Source organism: Egretta garzetta, unplaced genomic scaffold (assembly GCF_000687185.1).
Source record: "Egretta garzetta isolate BGI_Z169 unplaced genomic scaffold, ASM68718v1 scaffold68, whole genome shotgun sequence".
Taxonomy (NCBI): Eukaryota; Metazoa; Chordata; class Aves; order Pelecaniformes; family Ardeidae; genus Egretta; species Egretta garzetta.
In genome coordinates, this window is record NW_009260774.1 from 4072250 (window position 1) to 4090546 (window position 18297).

The following is an 18297-nucleotide window of genomic DNA, read 5'->3' on the forward strand; positions in this document are numbered from 1 at the left end:
CACATTTTGGGGATGGAGGGTTACTTGGATTACTGCTCATTTTGTTGCATGAACTAAATGCTCTTTAGTGAATTGAGTGCATTCAGTGTGCTCTTGAAGCACATCTCTCCATTTCATTTCATGCAAAGGGGATCTCTGAGAGAGCACAAGTGACAGGAGACTGCCTTTAGAAGTGTGCTCCTTATCTGAAATAAAATGCTAAGACAGATTCACCTTCTGAGTGGTGTCTCTAGGTGTAACACTCATGCCCAGCAGGGAATCATAGAATCATAGAACCATAGAATCTTGGTCTTCCTCACTCTAATAAAATTAACTGAGATATTAGTTTGAATCAATGTTTTATGTAAAATCTGTATTGAATAATAGGTCCTTTTTTTTTTTTTTTCCCACTAAACGGATGCTGAAATGTACTTTAAAGTTAAAAAAATAAATCTAAGAAATAATTTCAAAGTTGTCTGGGTGAGTATATGGAGCATTTAGAACAGAAAGTCTCAAGGTTGGCAGTTCTGGAGGATTGCCTGTGTGGCACTTGGTATTGCCTCCCGTTAATTCAGAGAGGTCAAGGCCGATATTAAGAACTGTGGCGGTGGTGCTCCCTTAACAGGCATCGCTTCGCCGCCGCACAAGTCTGCAAAGCAGCAGCTGCCTGGCTGGGTCCTCTGCAGCTGCAGGATGAGTATCTGGCTCCTTCCTGTGGTACTTCATTGCTATTGCACAGGACTAAAGAGTAGCTGCAGTAAACCACTAAACAAAATTATATGACTGAACTGTAAATTGGTATGATTCTTTCTCAAAGGATGAACGAGTTCTATACAGAGTTAGATTTCTAACTGTGTGATATACCAATCGCTTAACAAACCTTACACTCAAAGAGGTTTATACTGTTACCTTTCATCTGGCACAGATGCATCAAGAGTCTTGCCCCTGTGCCACTGGTGAATATTGGCCTCAAACACATGTATTAAATTAATTCTGAGTTGGGATTTGGTAAGAAAAGGGAAGAAAGAGAGCACATTAAGTCAGTGCAAATGTAACTTGGGTGATTAGATCACAAACTGTAAGTGAAACTTGGAAATATAAAACAGTCCCCTTAAAGCTGGGTAAGTTATCTAAAGCTTGCCAGTGATTGTTGAAGAGTATTGTTCCTATTCATTTTCTTAGCTGGGATTAGTGGAGTTTTAATTAATTGTATTTTTATATGACAATTACTGAGTAGTGTTGATGGATACATGCTGCTATTTACAAAATAGAATCATTCTATAGGGATTCTGACATTTTGTTTAATTGGTATGTATCCCTCTAAATGGTTTCTACTCCTTAACTCATAATTGTTCTCATTTGCTCAGTGGGATTTAGAAACAGGGTTTGTGGAATGTCATTTAATACTCATTTCATTTCTTTAAGTGAAATGTATTGGCTTCCATATTGCCTATAAATTAAGTCTTCTAGCTTCATTTTCTGACCATATACTTTTAATTGTGTAAATATTTTTCCTTCTCATGTAATTTACTTAATGTTACCAAAAGTGCCACCCCTAGCCCCCAGCTTTACTTTATAGTAAATGAGTTGCAGTGTGTTTTCTATAGTCTGTTAAATCCAGACATAAATCGGATGCTTGATCTGTCTCTTATGGCAGTCTAAATGTGAAGCATTGTTTTCAAAGTTAGCCCTTTTCCTTGCTAAGTGGAGGACTGAAACTAATAAATTATTCTTTTGCAACCCAGAGAAATAACCTTCATTAAGAAAATATTTAAAAGGTCAAATCCTGCCTTCCAGTTAAATTTTCCTTAGTGTAGAGGCGCTGGGAAGGAGCAAGGCATCTCATTGCAATCTGATTTCCTCACCCTATTCTAATGCTACTCAATGCGTTGCCCAGCTTCTTTTTATAAATACAAGCAGCTTCAGGGACACTAACACACTAACACGTGTGTTGCTACCCAGAATTTATTAGCCAAGAATAGCCACGCTGAACTAGGGTTGTGGTCATGCCCTCTCCTCTGGCAAATCCTCTTCAGCAGGGACTCTGGGACTGTTGTGTAGGCTCTGCTGGGTATTCAACATCCAGGGTAGGCCACACACTAGAAAACCACCCAGGAAATAGATATACAGCCTTTACGGCCCATTTTGCAGCATACTGGAGAATAACAGAGACCAGTCATCAATCCCTTCTACAAGCAAGATTTGAATGAGCATCTATGGGTGAAAAGCTCTATGCGCTATTAACTATCAGTTGTCTCCAATAGCAACACTTTAAGCAGAGTAAATACATTACACTAGAAAGTCGTGTAGCCCTTTTATTAAGTTAACAGTGCCGTATTTCCACTTAGGCTGACTGTTAAAATTCTGGTGTTGGGGCTTTTTAGTAGTTTCATTTCCCTTTATTAGATTTTTTTTTAAAGAAGAAAAAAAAAAAGTATTATGAAATGTTTTGATATAATCCAAACATAGAATAAAAGACAAAATCCTGCTGTGCTAAAAAGTAGTATGGTCTATTGCCGTGAACCATTGCAACCCAGATATACTGATAGCAACATTTAGGAAGAACTTTTCCTTCCATTTCACCAACCCTTCTTTGCTACAAGATAAAGAGGAAAGAAAAATCTGTGGGAAGCTGGCTGTTGCCTACAGATTCCTTTTGGGAAATGGAGTTCTTAAAAAGACATGGAATTCTTAAAAAGCCTCCCCACCCTCAAAGTATAGGATGGTATCGTGCACAGAAGAGAGCACGAGAGTGAGCACTGGGGGACAGCATTTCAGTTCTTTCATGGTAATGAATCCAGTTGTCCGCTAGAGAGTATTTTAAAGGACCGGTGATGAGAACTGGATGCTATCTGTTTCTTCCCACATATCTAGGAAGGAAAGTTTTTCATATAGGGGACAAATATTTAAATATTTTTTTCAGATAGAACCTATCCTCCTAAATGGCATGGAAATCTGTCACGAGGTCTTGGCATAACTCAGTTGGCAGCAACTGTTGTTCTTCCTAAGCAGCAGCATTGGCACATAAGGGAGGGACAGAGGCATTTCTCTAAGTATGGAAAGCTGTCTTCTCGATAGCAACAGGAGACCATTTTCAGATCTGAAACTCTATATTCTGTAGCAAACAAACAAAAATATACAGAAGGATCCTGCTTCTTGGAATATGCATTTTCCCACCAAGCCTATTTATAAAACTGCCTGATAAAAACGCATATAGAAGAAATGATTGCAACTCAGAATATGCGGGTTGTATTCCCAGCTCTGTTTGCCCTTGAGTGAGCCACATTAAGAAAAAAAAAAAAAAAAAAATCCACCGAGAAAGCCTTTATACCTCAGTTTCGCCACATCTACAGAAATAATAAATAAATAGGAGCGATCCCATTTGTGCCTGCAAAGCATGTTGAGATGATTTTGTGGAAGACGCTAACAAAGTGTCATGCATTATTATTGCATTAGGCAGACTGTACTTCTGAAATCCATCCGACATTTCCCACTTGACATTGATTGTGGGTGGTCACATTTCTGTATTAATTTTAAAGAGGATGCATTATAGCACTGCCTGATGTATAATCACGTGGCTTATGATTAAAGCATTTTCTAAGAAAGGCAGTAACCTGTGAGATCCTCTCTCTTTTTCACTTCGTTAAACTACCACATTACCAAGTGTATTGTTTCATTACGGATCCTGCCAAGCAGCTCTACTGTGCTCCTTATAGCCCCATGTGAAGTATCGAGGTGAAGTTCATAACTATATTTGGATATCGGAGTTTATTTCCTTTACTCTCTTGAAGGTTAGCATGACGAGCGGTTGAGGAATGCTAGGGGAAACCGTCGCTAACATGAGCAGCCTGTGCCCGAGCTCGGATTGCCCTGCTGAATCCTGTTTTGCGTCGCAAGCCGTTAAATCACCAGGCGCCGGGATAGGGCTCGGACCACACAAACACAGGATCGGGTCTGTTCCCTTATCGTGTTGCTGAGGCTGGTCCTTCGCGTCACAGATAACAGCGGCTCGCCCATACGTTGCTAGTAGTCAGAGCCTAGCATTGAAGTCGAATACTCCCCAGTCAGACATGCCTGTAAAGCGGGGTGGTAGGAGAGGAAGCCTGGAGAGGAAATGAGTAAGTCGGCAGCCCGGCCCAGTGTGTCGCTGGAAGGCAGGGTTACTGGAGCGAACAGTGGACTGGGGAGGAAGTGTTGCAACGACTAACCCTCATGTGTGTGTCCTTCTCTGAAATGGCCTCATCATAGAAAAATCTAAGATAAGAGGATTTTTGGGAAACATTACTGCACAATTAGTGCAAGACAAAATGATCTATTGCTAGTTCTGAATGGAGGAGGAGCATGCACAGCTCCTCCTTAGAAGTGCTCAGCACCCAATGACAGGGGAGCACCCATAAAAAGCAGACTGTTGCACAAAGTTACTGATTATTTTTTTTCATCTTCTGTTCTGCATGACTTTTCTATCCTTTGCAAACTGAGTATTGTCAATGATGATACACGCTGGAGCTTTATGTTTTCCTGGGGAGTTTAAGATAAAATTTCCAAGAGGTGCAGTGTTATGTTGATACTTAAAAACTGTGGAGGGGGGGATTCTCTACTTCCCATCATATTTGCATCCAAGAACTTAATGTAAAAAGAATATAGCGGCATGTGTACATTCTTAAAATTTCATGTGTATGTCTACATGCTTTTCATTTTTTACAACTGCCTCCTGAGCAGTTGGGTCCCTGGAAGAATGAGATGAATGAGAGGGGCATCCTATGGGAAGGGGGGAAACAGAAGCAAGTGGTGTTCCTTATGTAAAGAGAGGAAATTAAATGTGGCATTCTGCTGCCAACTGGGTGTTTGTTTTTTGCTATATTGTCTCCGTCAACAGCTCTTCACCTTTTTTGATTTTTTTTTTAGAATACTTCTGAAGTGAAAAAACTCCTCTTTTACCACTGCCTCCTCTCAGTATTTTTTTTCTACCATCACATGACTATCAAAATACTGACCATCAGTAAACTTTTGGTACAGTGTGGATTATCAAGCTTTGTTTACAAAACAGTTTACATTCTTTATGCTTGCCACTTTCAAATTGATGAGAAAAGAAAATTATGAAGGGGGTGGATGGGTGGGTGAAGTCCATTCTTTGAATACTGAATACTTGCAAAGCAGCTGCTAGAATGAAATTTCCCTGGCTGCTTAGTGAGAGGATAGTTCAAATTGTAGTCAAAATTAGGATTGGTACACCAGATTATGTGTGGGTGTGATGAATGAAACAGGAAATGCTTGGTAAAGTATTTTTATTTGTAATATGAAACTAACCTAAAATAATATTGGTGGGTATTAAATTCTGTATGTTCCAGTGGATCAGTTTCATTGGAATATAGAAATTACTTCTGTTTATAGTAATAGCTCAGAGAATATTTCTGAGACATTACATTAGAAGAATAACTGAGGTTGCAATAGTAGTAGTAGGGAATACATGATGCTATGAGTGTGGTATGTGTCTTTTATCATCATGGTTTCATATTGTTCTAAATAAGTGTTCATACAATCTTTAAGGACTCCACATTAGCATTCATTATATATGGTTATACAATTGAAGAAACACTTTCTTACCTACAGTTGGCTTTAAAAAACATTTTAATGGAGCCTTTCATGTCACTGACTGTAATAGCAAAAAAAGAATTCAGTGAAAACACAGGTGAGTGAAGCAGATTTCTGGGTGCAGCGGAGAAATTTAGGGCCCCATCTAACAGCAGCATCCTTTGGCTATGGGAGAGCTGAATCTGCTTTCGCAGTTTAATTCTGTGGAGTTATCTAAAGTTCTAAAGCTCTCAAGAAAGCTATGGCAAACCAGCTGGTGATCCACCTGCAGGAATATGGGAGGAAATAAGGTAGACCAAACAAGTTACATTTCCCTGTCCCTTAATGAAGAGGGAGAAAATCTGTGACAAAGATACTCAGATACTGAAGGAGTCCTTAGTGTGTGCACGGGGACTGAGCGGTGGTACTTTTGCTGGGTGGAAAGTAGATGTTGGTTCTCTGGGTAAGACTCTGGACTGGGAAGTGCATCTATTTTCCCGCGTTGGCTCTGACACAGATTTCCTTGGTGAACTAAGCGAGCAGTTAATGGCTTTGGTCTCTGTTTTTCTGTTCACAGAATGGGATTCTGACCCCTTCCTCCCAAGGGTTTGTGAGGTTAAATAAAAGGATGTTTATAAAGTGAGCTCATATTGTTTTTATGGAAGAGGTGCAATTTCAACATTTTCAAACAATATTCTCAGTGGAGAAACAACCTTAGATATTATATTTTTTTACACAGTCATACATATATGCTTTCTCTCAGTGGTAACAGCCCACGGTAGTGGGAGGTTCTGTAGAAGTCCTTTTTTCTGGGGTAAGGAGAGAGGCCACAGACACCCCTCAAAACGGAGCCAGTGCTGCTGGCTGCCAAGGGCCACCAATACCCCCCAGTTTTGTGATAGCCCCGCGCCAAGCTCCTCTAGTCCGAGCTGCCTCTGCATGCTGGGACACCCCGGGACAGTGTGAGCATCTCTTGAGGTGCACCCTGCCTTCAGTGCAAGGTGTCTGTTCCTCTTGTCTCACCCTAAGTGAGCCTGGTTTCCCTCATGTGTGCGCTGCAGGTGTTACCCAGTGCTCTCTCTGTGTACGTGCACACCTTATGAAATGCTTTCAACCTCTCTCTTCAACCCCTATCCCCCCCTCTTATTCGGGTAGCTGTAGTTCAGCTGGTGCTTTTCAACACAAAAGTTGACAAGTGCCATTTTTGTGCTGCCTGTTGCTAAGTGTTTGGTGCTGCTCAGTCTCACCCTTCCCCCCCTCCTCTTTTGGCGGAGACAGGACACAGCGTATTTCCAGAATATATGCTCTAATTCCAGCCCCGAGACTACTGTACATCTGGTGCTCTCAGTCTCCTCTGAGCACATCACCGCACGCTGAACTGTGGGTGAGGGGACAAACGCCCCGTCCCTGCACGGCGGGATGTGGTGATTACGGTGGAAAGTGTTGTGGAGGCATTGCCAGGCACAGGATCACCAGCACCGACCCGACGCGCTCTTACCAAAACACAGGCGCACGTCTCTGCTATCACTTTCTCTCAGGCAGCCCCAGAGCGTGAAAGTTGGTGGTGGGGCGTGCGTAGAGGTAGAAACACGGTGGGAGGTGGAATTGCGGTAGATGTGACTGATTTACGACAGGAGTTTCCTTTACAGTCATAAGGGGAATTTTGCTTGGTCACAGCAAGTTTGAACCCTCATGAAACAGCCTGAATCATTTGAAGTTAAAATAAAACAGAGAATGGCAGGGGGAGGGGCATGGCCATTTAAAAAAAAAAAAAAAAGAAGAAAGAAAAAGAGGCAAAAAACACAGCGTTAAAATTGTTTCCGTTGGTGCTGACTTCTTAAATGGGAATGTGATCCAGAATAGTTCTGGTGTGCAAGCCAACATTTGTTTTAAGCATTTTTATTGTCTTCTTTTCTCTCTTCCCCCTCTCCCCCTTGCCCTCCCCCTCTGCTCTGCAGATTTACACTGACTGGGCTAACCACTACCTAGCAAAATCTGGCCACAAGCGGTTGATCAAGGATTTGCAACAGGACATTGCAGATGGAGTTCTGCTAGCAGAAATCATCCAGATCATTGGTAAGACCAGGGCTGAGAGAAGCACTGCGAGCTGACTCCTTGCATGGGGGAATATATAATTCAAGTTGAATGTATTTAACAATAAGATGAACCCTGAATAATACAATTTGACTGGGTCCATATGTCTCTGATATTTGTGTGGTTCGTCCTTGTCTTAATTAAAAAATATGTTTATGTGAGCATGTTTGGAAGTGGCTGTTTAACCATACTTTAAATGGCCAGAACTGTATCTTACACACTTTGAATTGTCAGAAATGAATGCTCCATTAAACCATATGTCTCCCATGTGTGCATTTTGTTAGTTGGAGTGGCTCATACTTTCTGGGATGCCTTGAAACTGTATCCTGACCCTGCAAAGACAATTGTGGAAGATTTCATGTCAGCAGTTATTTTGCAGGGGCTGAAGAATTAGCAGCGACCTCCTTCGCACTTCCCCCTTTGCATGATTTGGCATGTGGAAGCAACTGCTGCTAACAAGAGTGTTGTTACTGTACGACTGAGCTTTACTTAGAAAGGAGCTCTGTGTCAACAAAACCCTCTGCACTTTATTGCTGTGTCTTTTCTGCTCTTCTTCTGCTTTTTTTTTTTTGTTGTTTTGGTTTTTTAGGTCTTTTTTTTTTGGCCACGGGGGGGAAAGGAAATTTTTATCTCATTGTTTACTTCTGCTTTTCTCCTCACTGTTTTTGTTTAGCAAATGAAAAGGTTGAAGATATCAATGGCTGTCCCCGGAGCCAGTCTCAAATGGTAAGAATAAAATATATTTTTAGTCAGCTTTACTTAGAAAGGAGCTCTGTGTCAACAAAACCCTCTGCACTTTATTGCTGTGTCTTTTCTGCTCTTCTTCTGCTTTTTTTTTTTGTTGTTTTGTTTTTTTTGGTCTTTTTTTTTTTTGGCCACGGGGTGGAAAGGAAATTTTTATCTCATTGTTTACTTCTGCTTTTCTCCTCACTGTTTTTGTTTAGCAAATGAAAAGGTTGAAGATATCAATGGCTGTCCCCGGAGCCAGTCTCAAATGGTAAGAATAAAATATATTTTTAGTCTGTGTTGGCACATCTGCACTTTCCTGAAATGCTTTTTAATAATGATTTATTTAAACTGTAAATATTCTGTCCCACATTTACCATTAAGTCCTAATTCTCATATAGTGTCCCTGGTACTTTTTTTCCACATGTGCTTAGTGTCTGTCATTTCATTTCTGTGCTCGCTAACGTTGGGTCTTGAGGTAACCCAGCAGCAAAGCTTCTTCACTTCTAATTAATCCAGAACTGCCTGGATGTTCTTCTGATGATCCAGATAATTTCGTTTAACTTGATTTTTAAGGGCAGTAAATCCAAGAACAAATTTTTAAGTGGAGTCTTTGTGTCTGGAAAACTGGTTTGATGAGTAAGACTTGCCAAATTATTTTTGAATATAAATAGCCTTTTGGATTGTCCACTGTAAAGTCCAGTTAGATGCACTGACTCCAAGACTTTCAGAAATAGCACTTTAGTCACATAGCTCTCTGAACTATAGCTGGCAGCTGCTTAAAGACATTTTAATACTCTCAGGCAAGAAGCATTTTGTGACTGTGATTCATATGAAGTCTTATTAATCTTTTACTGTGTTTATGGCTAGGCAACTACATTTAATAAGATAAAGCCTCCTTAGAAGGCTGGGGAACTGACAGGTACAAAATCTGAGCCTCAGTAACATCACCATGCATTTACTGAATCATTTGTAGTTCCAGTCATGCTCCCTCATGCTGAGGACTTTGCCTTTCTGTTCACATCCAGATAGTATGTGAATAAGGTGCACAACTGCGTAGCTGACAAGGATTTTGGAGCGTAACAATTTGGATGAGCTTGCATAATAGCAAACTGCTGAAGCTGGGCTTAAAAGTGGAAATGGAATAGAAAAAAAATTACATTTATTCAGTGTATTTTTTAAAGGGAAAAGGTTTTTTTCTGCAAAGCTACAAAAAGTAAAAATAAAAATTTTGAGTACCACTGAAGTGAACAATCAGGCCTTTCGGTTCTTACTTTTCAAAAAATGTGCAGGTTTAGAGTAAGTTTTTTCTCTGGCTTTCAGGCTTTTTGAAACAGTCTGTAGCAAGAATATATGCAATTTCCTTTAATAATAGTTATTATTTTAATTACTCATATTACAGCAGCACCTAGTGGCCCCAGCTGAGAATGTTGGGAACTCCAGCATGGAACTCTAATATTACACACACAGATCAAGAGATAACCACTCTCTACTTTAATCGCATTAAAACGTGCCATTCCAGACAGACAAGACAAACAAGAAGAGACAAAAGCACAGAAAAGTGATATGATTTCCCGAGGTTATGGAACTGGCTAAAGACCCACTAGGGGCGCCTTTACTCATATTACAGCAGCACCTAGTGGCCCCAGCTGAGAATGTTGGGAACTCCAGCATGGAACTCTAATATTACACACACAGATCAAGAGATAACCACTCTCTACTTTAATCGCATTAAAACGTGCCATTCCAGACAGACAAGACAAACAAGAAGAGACAAAAGCACAGAAAAGTGATATGATTTCCCGAGGTTATGGAACTGGCTAGTGACCATCTAGGGCTGCTTAGGGACCTGCCACTCTGATGTCTATCAAGCTTAATTTCCATGAGAGAAAGCCGAGCTGCAGAGAGAACTAGTCACTCTAGCAATGTTTTCATCTCCAAAGTGACAATAGTTTTGGATGTTCCCTGGAGATAGGTAAATCTTCATGTGGCATAACAATGCTGGATTTCATCTCTAGCTCTGCTGCAGTTATGGGGGAAGGATGGTCAATGCATGCCCGTGCCGCAACAGTACCTGTGGGAATCTCTTTTTGTTCATCTTCCTCCTCCCATAAGCACATCTCCCAGCTCAGCCAGGCCAAAGACTATGTCTCAGGTGCTCTCAGCACAAACCAGGTGCTTCGAATGCTCCTGCACATAGTCGTACATCAGTGTTTGCACAGTGTTAAGGCATCACATTTAGCCACTTTAACTTAATAGAAATCAAATATATTTTTTCATCCTTCTTTGATTTGGTCTCTTTACTGTATTGCTTTATCTCAACAGTCTGATTAGATTATTTTCCTGCCTTTTGGCATACCAATTTTATACTGTCGATTTCTTTGACTGAGCTAGGAAATTTAAAATGTACTGAAGTTAAAGTAGTGCAAACTTGTCAGCTTTCCTCTCAGAGCATCTCAGAGACCTCAGGTTTTGAGTCTGTTCTCCATTTGTTTCCTTTGGGTTGTGCACTGATCTAGCCTAGCTGAAGGCACCATCCTATCCCACATTCAGGTAATTTCTCTTGGCAGCGCTCAATTTTGTTAGCCGGCTCAGTTAATGATGGGCCAATTCTCTTCTTGTAGCAGTGGACTCTTAGGTGTTTGTAATGTGCAGGAAAAAAATGTAACAGTGGTCGAAGCTAGTTTACATGTTTGACATATGCCAGTATGTAGCAATAAGTCCTGTCAGGATTTGTCAGAACATCAGCCATCAAACCAGCAGCAGTCATGATATTCCTACAGCTTGTTTGTTAGCTTTCATTTCACTGTTTTTAGTTAATAAACCTCAAGAATCCCACCACCCTTTTCTTTCACATATGTTTTCATGATCCTTGCTCTCATAACTTGCAATTAAGGAGAAATGTTTTCTGTATTCATCTGCCATTTGATACCCTTCCCAGGAGGTGATGTCTAAGACATTTTATTAGCTTAAAAGAAGCTAGAGAGCACTGACATGGACTGTGTGTTGCTGGAAACACTTGATATCCCCTGTAGATTATATTGATATCTGTTAATAATTAATCATTACCAATATTCCCAAGTTCTGTTCCACTCACCATTTGGTTTTCCTCTTGCCAATTGCTTCATCTTTCAGGTGATTTTTAAGGCATCACAGTTCAACTGTTACCTTAATTTGTAAACATCTTTTGATGTTTACTTTAAATATGTCTAAAATGCTTCTTTTTTAGTTCTATTTTAGTTAGGTCTATTGCAATGTCTTGCACTTTATGCTCATCTTGGCAGCAATATATAAAGTACTTGCAGACAAGTTGAACTGGCTCCACAGGTCCATGTTCAGAAAAATTAAAACCTGTGAACCCCAGCAGCATCCAGTTTCTGCATAGTTAGCTTTACCAGGATCCTCGTGGCTGTCATTATGCTCACACATTTGATGTCACACACAGAATTTGAGAACCTGAAATGTACTGGGGAATAAATTATTTCATATTCAAATCTCAGGAACTTTAAATAAATGAAACTTGCAAGAGAATTGGCAAGACTTCTTGTTTGCTGGGTAAATCTGCTGTGGTTAAAAAGATTTTGTCATTTCTTATGAATGGTTTTAATAAAGGTAATAAGGATTTAAAGCTCTGTGTATTATAACATACATTGTTTGTCTACAGTGTCATATAGAGTTTTCTCCTTGACTATTTTTTTCTTTTCATTCAAGGAGGAATATGGCACTGCAGCCTTTTTTTCATCATCTCTTTCAAGCCCTTCAATGGAAAAAAAAACCCCTTCATTCTTTTTTATCTTTTCCTGGTATGAATTATTCCATAAGTCTATTGGTTAATGAAAGCTAGAATAATTTTGCTTTTATAAAATAAATGTCTTTCAAGGGTTTACCTTTTGATACAACCCAAAGCTAATTCCTTTCTGCTTCTTTATAAGCCATTTGTTTCTTTAATTTCTGTTGTAAGTTCCCCCATCATCAGAAAAAGAAGGATAGTGTCCTGGATAGAAAATATGTTATAAAGTTTTTCTCTAATGGTCCAAAGAGAAAGAATTCAGATTTTTTTTTTTTTTCTTCCTGAACATATTAAAAATGTACTGGAAGATCTCCAGTGTTTTGTCTCTAAACAGATCATATCAAACATATAGTAAGCATACAGAGTATCAAATTTAATCCATCCTGGGGTTGTCAGAGAAAATGCGAGAGAATCAAAAAGCATTAGACTGAAAATCTCTTTTTGGTGACGTTTGCAGTATTGTCCCTAGAGAATTTTACAAAAACTAATGTTTCTATACTTTCCTCATGCAGCCTATGGTGTTTTCAGCCACATAAATAGTAAAATAGATTCAAAGTTGCCAAAAAATTTTAGTATATTGTTTTTCAAGTTGATTTTTCCTTCAGAGATTGATGTTGTCTTATTAGCTGTTTTTTTCTTCCTTAGAATTACCTCTTGCTACTTCCCATGAGAACTGTCTATGCCAGCACACATCTATGTACAAAAGCATCTTTAATTTTAGTCGGTAGCAGGTTTTTCTTACAGTTGTTTGAGGGCTGGAGAGACCCTTCTTATTAAAAGACTCCTAATGTAGTTACATGCATTTAATGAAAACCATTTTTCATTTTGTCAATCTTTGGCACAGTTTTCTACCAGCTTATATAACCAAAGGTACACTTCAAATGTAATTTTTATAGTTTGGGATACAAACATGCTGCAGTCCAACAGAGGGAGTTGAGTTCAATAAAAATACAGGTCTTGCTTACCACATCCTGGAAATCAGGGAGTTGGAAAAGGTGTTGGAGCTGTAGCACTTTGCCAAATGCAGTTAGCAGAGCTGACACCATCTTTAGGTGAATAACAGTGTATCTGTTAAAGTGGGAATCAGCGTGAGTACATGCAGCACTAATAAGATCTTTTCTACAACATTGTACTTGATTTCATTAATAGTGCCTTTAAAAAGACGTTAATACATTGAAAATGTTTCAGAAAAGAGCCATAAGAATGCCAGCTATTTTGCTATATTCTATAAGACTGAAGAAAAATTATGGAGTGGGTGAGTGAATGAATCCAGGGAAGCAGGGAACATTTCTGTGATAGAGAGAACTGTCTATGACATAGTTAAATAAATGTGTGAAGTCTGAAGCTGAAGTAGAACAAAGTGGCCATGTCTACACCGGTAGATGTTGCTTTGTGATTTATTAGGTAGATGTGCTTTGTAGTGTTCCTCTAGTCCCACAAAAGCCCACTGTGCCCCCCTCTGCTCATACGCTTGGCTTTTTCTCTGGAGGAAGCCAAGGTTGCAAGGGGATGAGGTGCCTGCAAATATCTTCTTAGCAGGGAGTCAGCCCATGGACTTGATGAACAGGTGGAAACTGGAGCTGCTAAGTGTGCCGCAGAGTGTCCCTGCCCTACAGCGTGTAGCCTTCCCTTCAGTATAGACACCTGCCTTCAGAATTCCTCTGACAGGGATGTGCCGGGCAGACACTGTTGAGTAGCATCCATCCCTTTTCAGGAGTGTCAATATCCAAGGACAAGAATATCAGCATTAGCATTCTGTGTCTAAAAGTTGTTTGTGAAAATCAGGATAATTTTCCATAAAGTAAATAAGGTAGGTACTACTAAGGCCCATAGACTTCTATGTGAAAATGTGTGGGGTATGGTTACATGGAGCTCTCTGAGGACTGGGAAACCTGCAAATGTCATCCCTGTGTTCACTGTCAAGTGGGTGCATGTGTGCTCTTTCTGTCTTCATGGTGTTGAACTGTGTAAGAATCTTCTGGTTTTGCTGGTGCAGTTGTTGGTGAGACTAGCTATACGGATTAAAGATATACTTTCTGTGCTTTGGAGCAGCTCCGGGTGAGCCTTCCACACAAGCATGACATGTTGAAATATATACAGAAATTTGGCTAAGTGTAGAAATACGGTCCCTTACAGCTGAAAATTAAATCTGAGTTTTGAAAACTAATCCCAGCTCCTTTCATGTGCAGGCCAGTTTCTTCCTGCAGTGACACTTGTGCAACCCCCTTTTCTTTAAATTCTGACTGTCAACCCACGGCTGTCAGTGGATCTTCACAGATTTCACAACTGGCTGCTATGGGAGTTTCATGAAAATACAAGGGAATAAGAGACTCTAGTTTTGTCAGCTGTGCAGGTCTGGTGCACTTAAATGAATGGAACACAAGATAGTAATCTTGTTCCTGTATTTCCGTGGTGCATGCTTGCATACTTAGTTTTCAGAATTTAAGTGAATAGCCTATAGTGTGTTAATTGGAATACATGCACTTCCATGTAATTCCATGTAATTCCACGTAATGTAAGAGAAATAAAAGTATTTATCTCTAAAAAGGAAGAGTACCATTGGGCTTACCAGGTTTTCATTAAGTTTTTTATGTTGGTTGAAATAGCTGTGTCCTGGGATGGAACTACAGGCAAGGGATCAGTCATAAGCTGTTTCTTGGACATCCCCCCAATGCCATTAACAACTTGTTAGGAATATAAACCAAGGAATAACTGGTCAGTGTGTGCAAAGAGACAGTCTTTTTATGATTCACATGCCCCGAGGGTGAGTGCTTGTGACTCATTCATTATGTTCACAAATGATCTGAAAAAAGACATGAATAGTAAGTAAAATGACAGAATTTGCAAATAATTACTCAGGATAATGAAATCTAAGCACCATGATGGTGAAGCTGCAGAAAGATCTTGTGATTCTGAATAAAAAGGTGTGTGGAACTCCTATTACCCTTCACCAATGAGGTGTTAAGAGATATGCATCAAGTTTTCTTGATGATGGGTGGATCACTGTTTTGGGGAAGACGCAGTTTGCATTAGAGAGAGGACAAGGCGTGAGAAAACAGCCTTAGTTGGTGGAAACCCCTGGTTAAAAATATAGTGAAAAAGGAATGGCTTCTCACAATATGGGCAGGACAGAGTCAAAAGATCATTTTCCTGTCCTCTGGTAGGCAAAGGGTATCTGGGATCCCATAATGGAGTAGTCTTTAAGAGGGAAAAAGTGAAAGTACTTATAGAAAAGGATGACAGGCTCACAGCATGGTATTAAGGAAGTGATCTCAGTAAAGCCAGAGGAAAAAAAACTGGTAGTAATTAAAATTTGAGTTCCTGTGAGAGGTTTCCTGTGTTTATAGATAGGAAAGCTCATATTTTAGCTGTTACATAGAAAGAATCTGCAAGACATAGTTATAACTTTTTTGTGGGCATTTGGGGGAGAGCAAACTTGAAGAATATGCCCAAGTGTTAGGTAAAAGACTGTGTAGGAAGGATCGGAGGAAGATTAAGCATTTTGCTCACATTAACAACTAGTTAGAAATGTAATTTTAACTTCAGTGAGAGTATTCAGATCTGGAACAGAGAAAGAGACAAGATTCTCCTTCCAGTGCCATTATACCCATATTCTAGATTATTGTAATCCAGATCATTAGCTATTTGGCATGCCCACATCAGGAATATACATCCTTGTTTTTATTTGCCAGAGAATTTTGCAATGTTCATCAAAATCAGCACATAGGGCCTTTTGTAGACAGCATGTGTACAGCCGTGAGAAGGCTGGTAAGCATGTTTTCTCCATTCTATCAGCTTCCTGGCAAAACAGATCCAATGCCATATCTTTTGCTTTCTTGTGTACACTTAGCATGGGAACTTCCAGTATCATCTTAAAATTCCCCTCTGCAAGTGTCCCTCTCTGCCAGGTGTGTTAGAAAGGACCTGGCCACACTGGAGGTGAGCAGTCATGTTTGTGTTACAATGGGAACTTTCCCTTATGGGCTTCCTTCAATAAAGTAAAAGACTCTCTCATCTTGGGAGACCTGTTACCTCTTGGAACAGACTCTGATTTGCCTCAATTAAAAGTCCATACTTGGATTTCTGTTCCCATTGATGAAGGCAGAGTTTGGACAACAAAGTAGATCAAAGGGCTCCAAGTTGCTCTTCATAACTGCTCATATTGTACCTAACTTCGTGTGGACTCAAGTCAGGGTGTTATCCAAAGGGGGTTTTTATGAGGACATTTTTCTGAGCCTGTCCATGCATGTTACCCAGCTCCCAACAATTGCAGCTCTTCCTTGGACTTTGTAAGTGGTGGCAGAAGTATCATGCTCCCCATTCCCTGGGAAGAATTTGTCATAGTAATACACAGCTTATACAGTCTTTGGCGTCCCTCCTCCCCAAGGATCTACTTACCAGTTAAATCTGCATTTCTGAATCCAGCTCTTGTGGTTTGGCAGAGTAAAGCCTCATGCAATTCTTTTTTTTGGGAATGTGGGTAAAATACCCATTGAGCCACACTGATGACAAATACTTTTTTTCACAGTCTATTCTCTCCTAACTTGAAACAGTGGCAGCTCTGAACTGAAGCAGGCAAGGCTGATACAGCTCCATTGTGAAAGGATCTAAGCAGATGCTTATCTGTGCAGGAAATGACATTCTTCAACATGATACATATTCAGATTTCCCATTTTCTGATAGTAGTGTCAGGTAGACACATACAATTTTTTACTGAACTATAGCTATGCTTTCTGAGATTCCTCACTAGGTAGTTGTTTTGCATTCAACTCATACCCTTACTGGGATTCCCAGGGAAGTGACCGAGATTGTCATAGCCAGGAGCATGTCTTAGCTATCCCTCTGAGGATGTTTTCTTGGACAAATCTGATTTCCTAGGTAGGTTCAGAGTGTGATTTCCCCTTTGAGAACCAACCCCATTGCCACACTCTTCCCCAGGGACTGTCCCCAGTTGTTCCAGGGAAGACTTTCTTGGACATGTTTGACACATCCAGACACTTGGAGATAGCTTCAGAGTGTTTACAATTAATTTGGCCTTCACTGAATGTTCAAGCCAAATCTCCCATTGAGATGTCCTGTATTTCCTTGGTTGATGATAGGAATATAACTACTACGATGCATTCATTTAGCTCTACTGTCCAGGTTTATAGGACCCTGAAGGTTATTCCTGCAGTCTGAGAAATCCTGTGGCATACAATTCATATGTCATGTCCTGGAGCTCAAGGTAGTGACAAATTATAATCGAGCCTTCTACACATGAATTCATGTCGCCACCTAGAAATAAAGGGGGTAACAGCGTGAATCTGTATGAGATCCTCTTCCACGCGTGGGAAACGGGCCACTCTGTTGAATCAGTGTACTGAGCATCAGGTTATACCTGCTTTTAATTTGCTCAGGGCAATGAACATTTTGGAGAGTGAAATAAGCCTTCAGACACTTGATTCATAAATTATAGGGGCAGGATGAAATTTTAGAAGCCGACCTTCAGGACTGGACTCTCCCTCTTTGTTTTAGACATCAACAAACCCTTTTTATAAACCTGTGTATGCCTTAAAGGGGGACCATGGCTTTTCTGTGTAATCCTGTATGCCACAGAATTAAAAAATTCTCTGGCTAACAGCAATGCATGTAGGTATATCTACAATGCAGATATAAAAATTGATAGTACAATCAAGAATAGTTACAGGAAGTAACACCTCCATTGGTGCAGAAATTGAACTTTATTTTTGGTTTGCAGATTAAATTAATTTGACATATTGGGGATAATTGTGACAATATAAATGGAGGGAATAAAGGAAGAAAAGAGGACAGAATTTCTGTAAGGATAAGGTTAACGATGTTCATGTTAAAGATGGTTGACATTCAAGGTTGAAGATGTTGGAATTCTGGTTCCATGTTTTTCTGAAAAGAGATTAGTAATGTTATAGACATGGCCATTTTGGGCAAGGTGAGAGGCAAATTGGTTTAACATGGAACTGGCAGAGGAGGAATTACAACTGCTTTTGTGAACAAACTCTAAAATTTCTAAAAACTCTATAAATGAAAGAGAAAATATAGATGGGGTGAGGGCTGGACAGAGAAGCAGAGTAGCAGTTGTCTTTTTGAAAGAAACCAAATGTGTTTTTATTGTGAGGGAA

General features: G+C 40.0%; 1 protein-coding gene across 2 annotated transcripts in view; it reads left to right on the forward strand.

Moving 5' to 3' along the window:
* The window catches only part of NAV3 (neuron navigator 3), a 273197-nt gene that overhangs the window by 74565 nt on the left and 180335 nt on the right, over positions 1-18297 (forward strand). For both annotated transcript variants that reach the window (XM_009646282.2, XM_009646283.2), the window contains exons 2-3: positions 7509-7626; positions 8318-8370. In XM_009646282.2, the coding sequence (XP_009644577.1) occupies positions 7509-7626; positions 8318-8370 (171 nt within the window). The remainder of the gene's footprint in view (positions 1-7508; positions 7627-8317; positions 8371-18297) is intronic.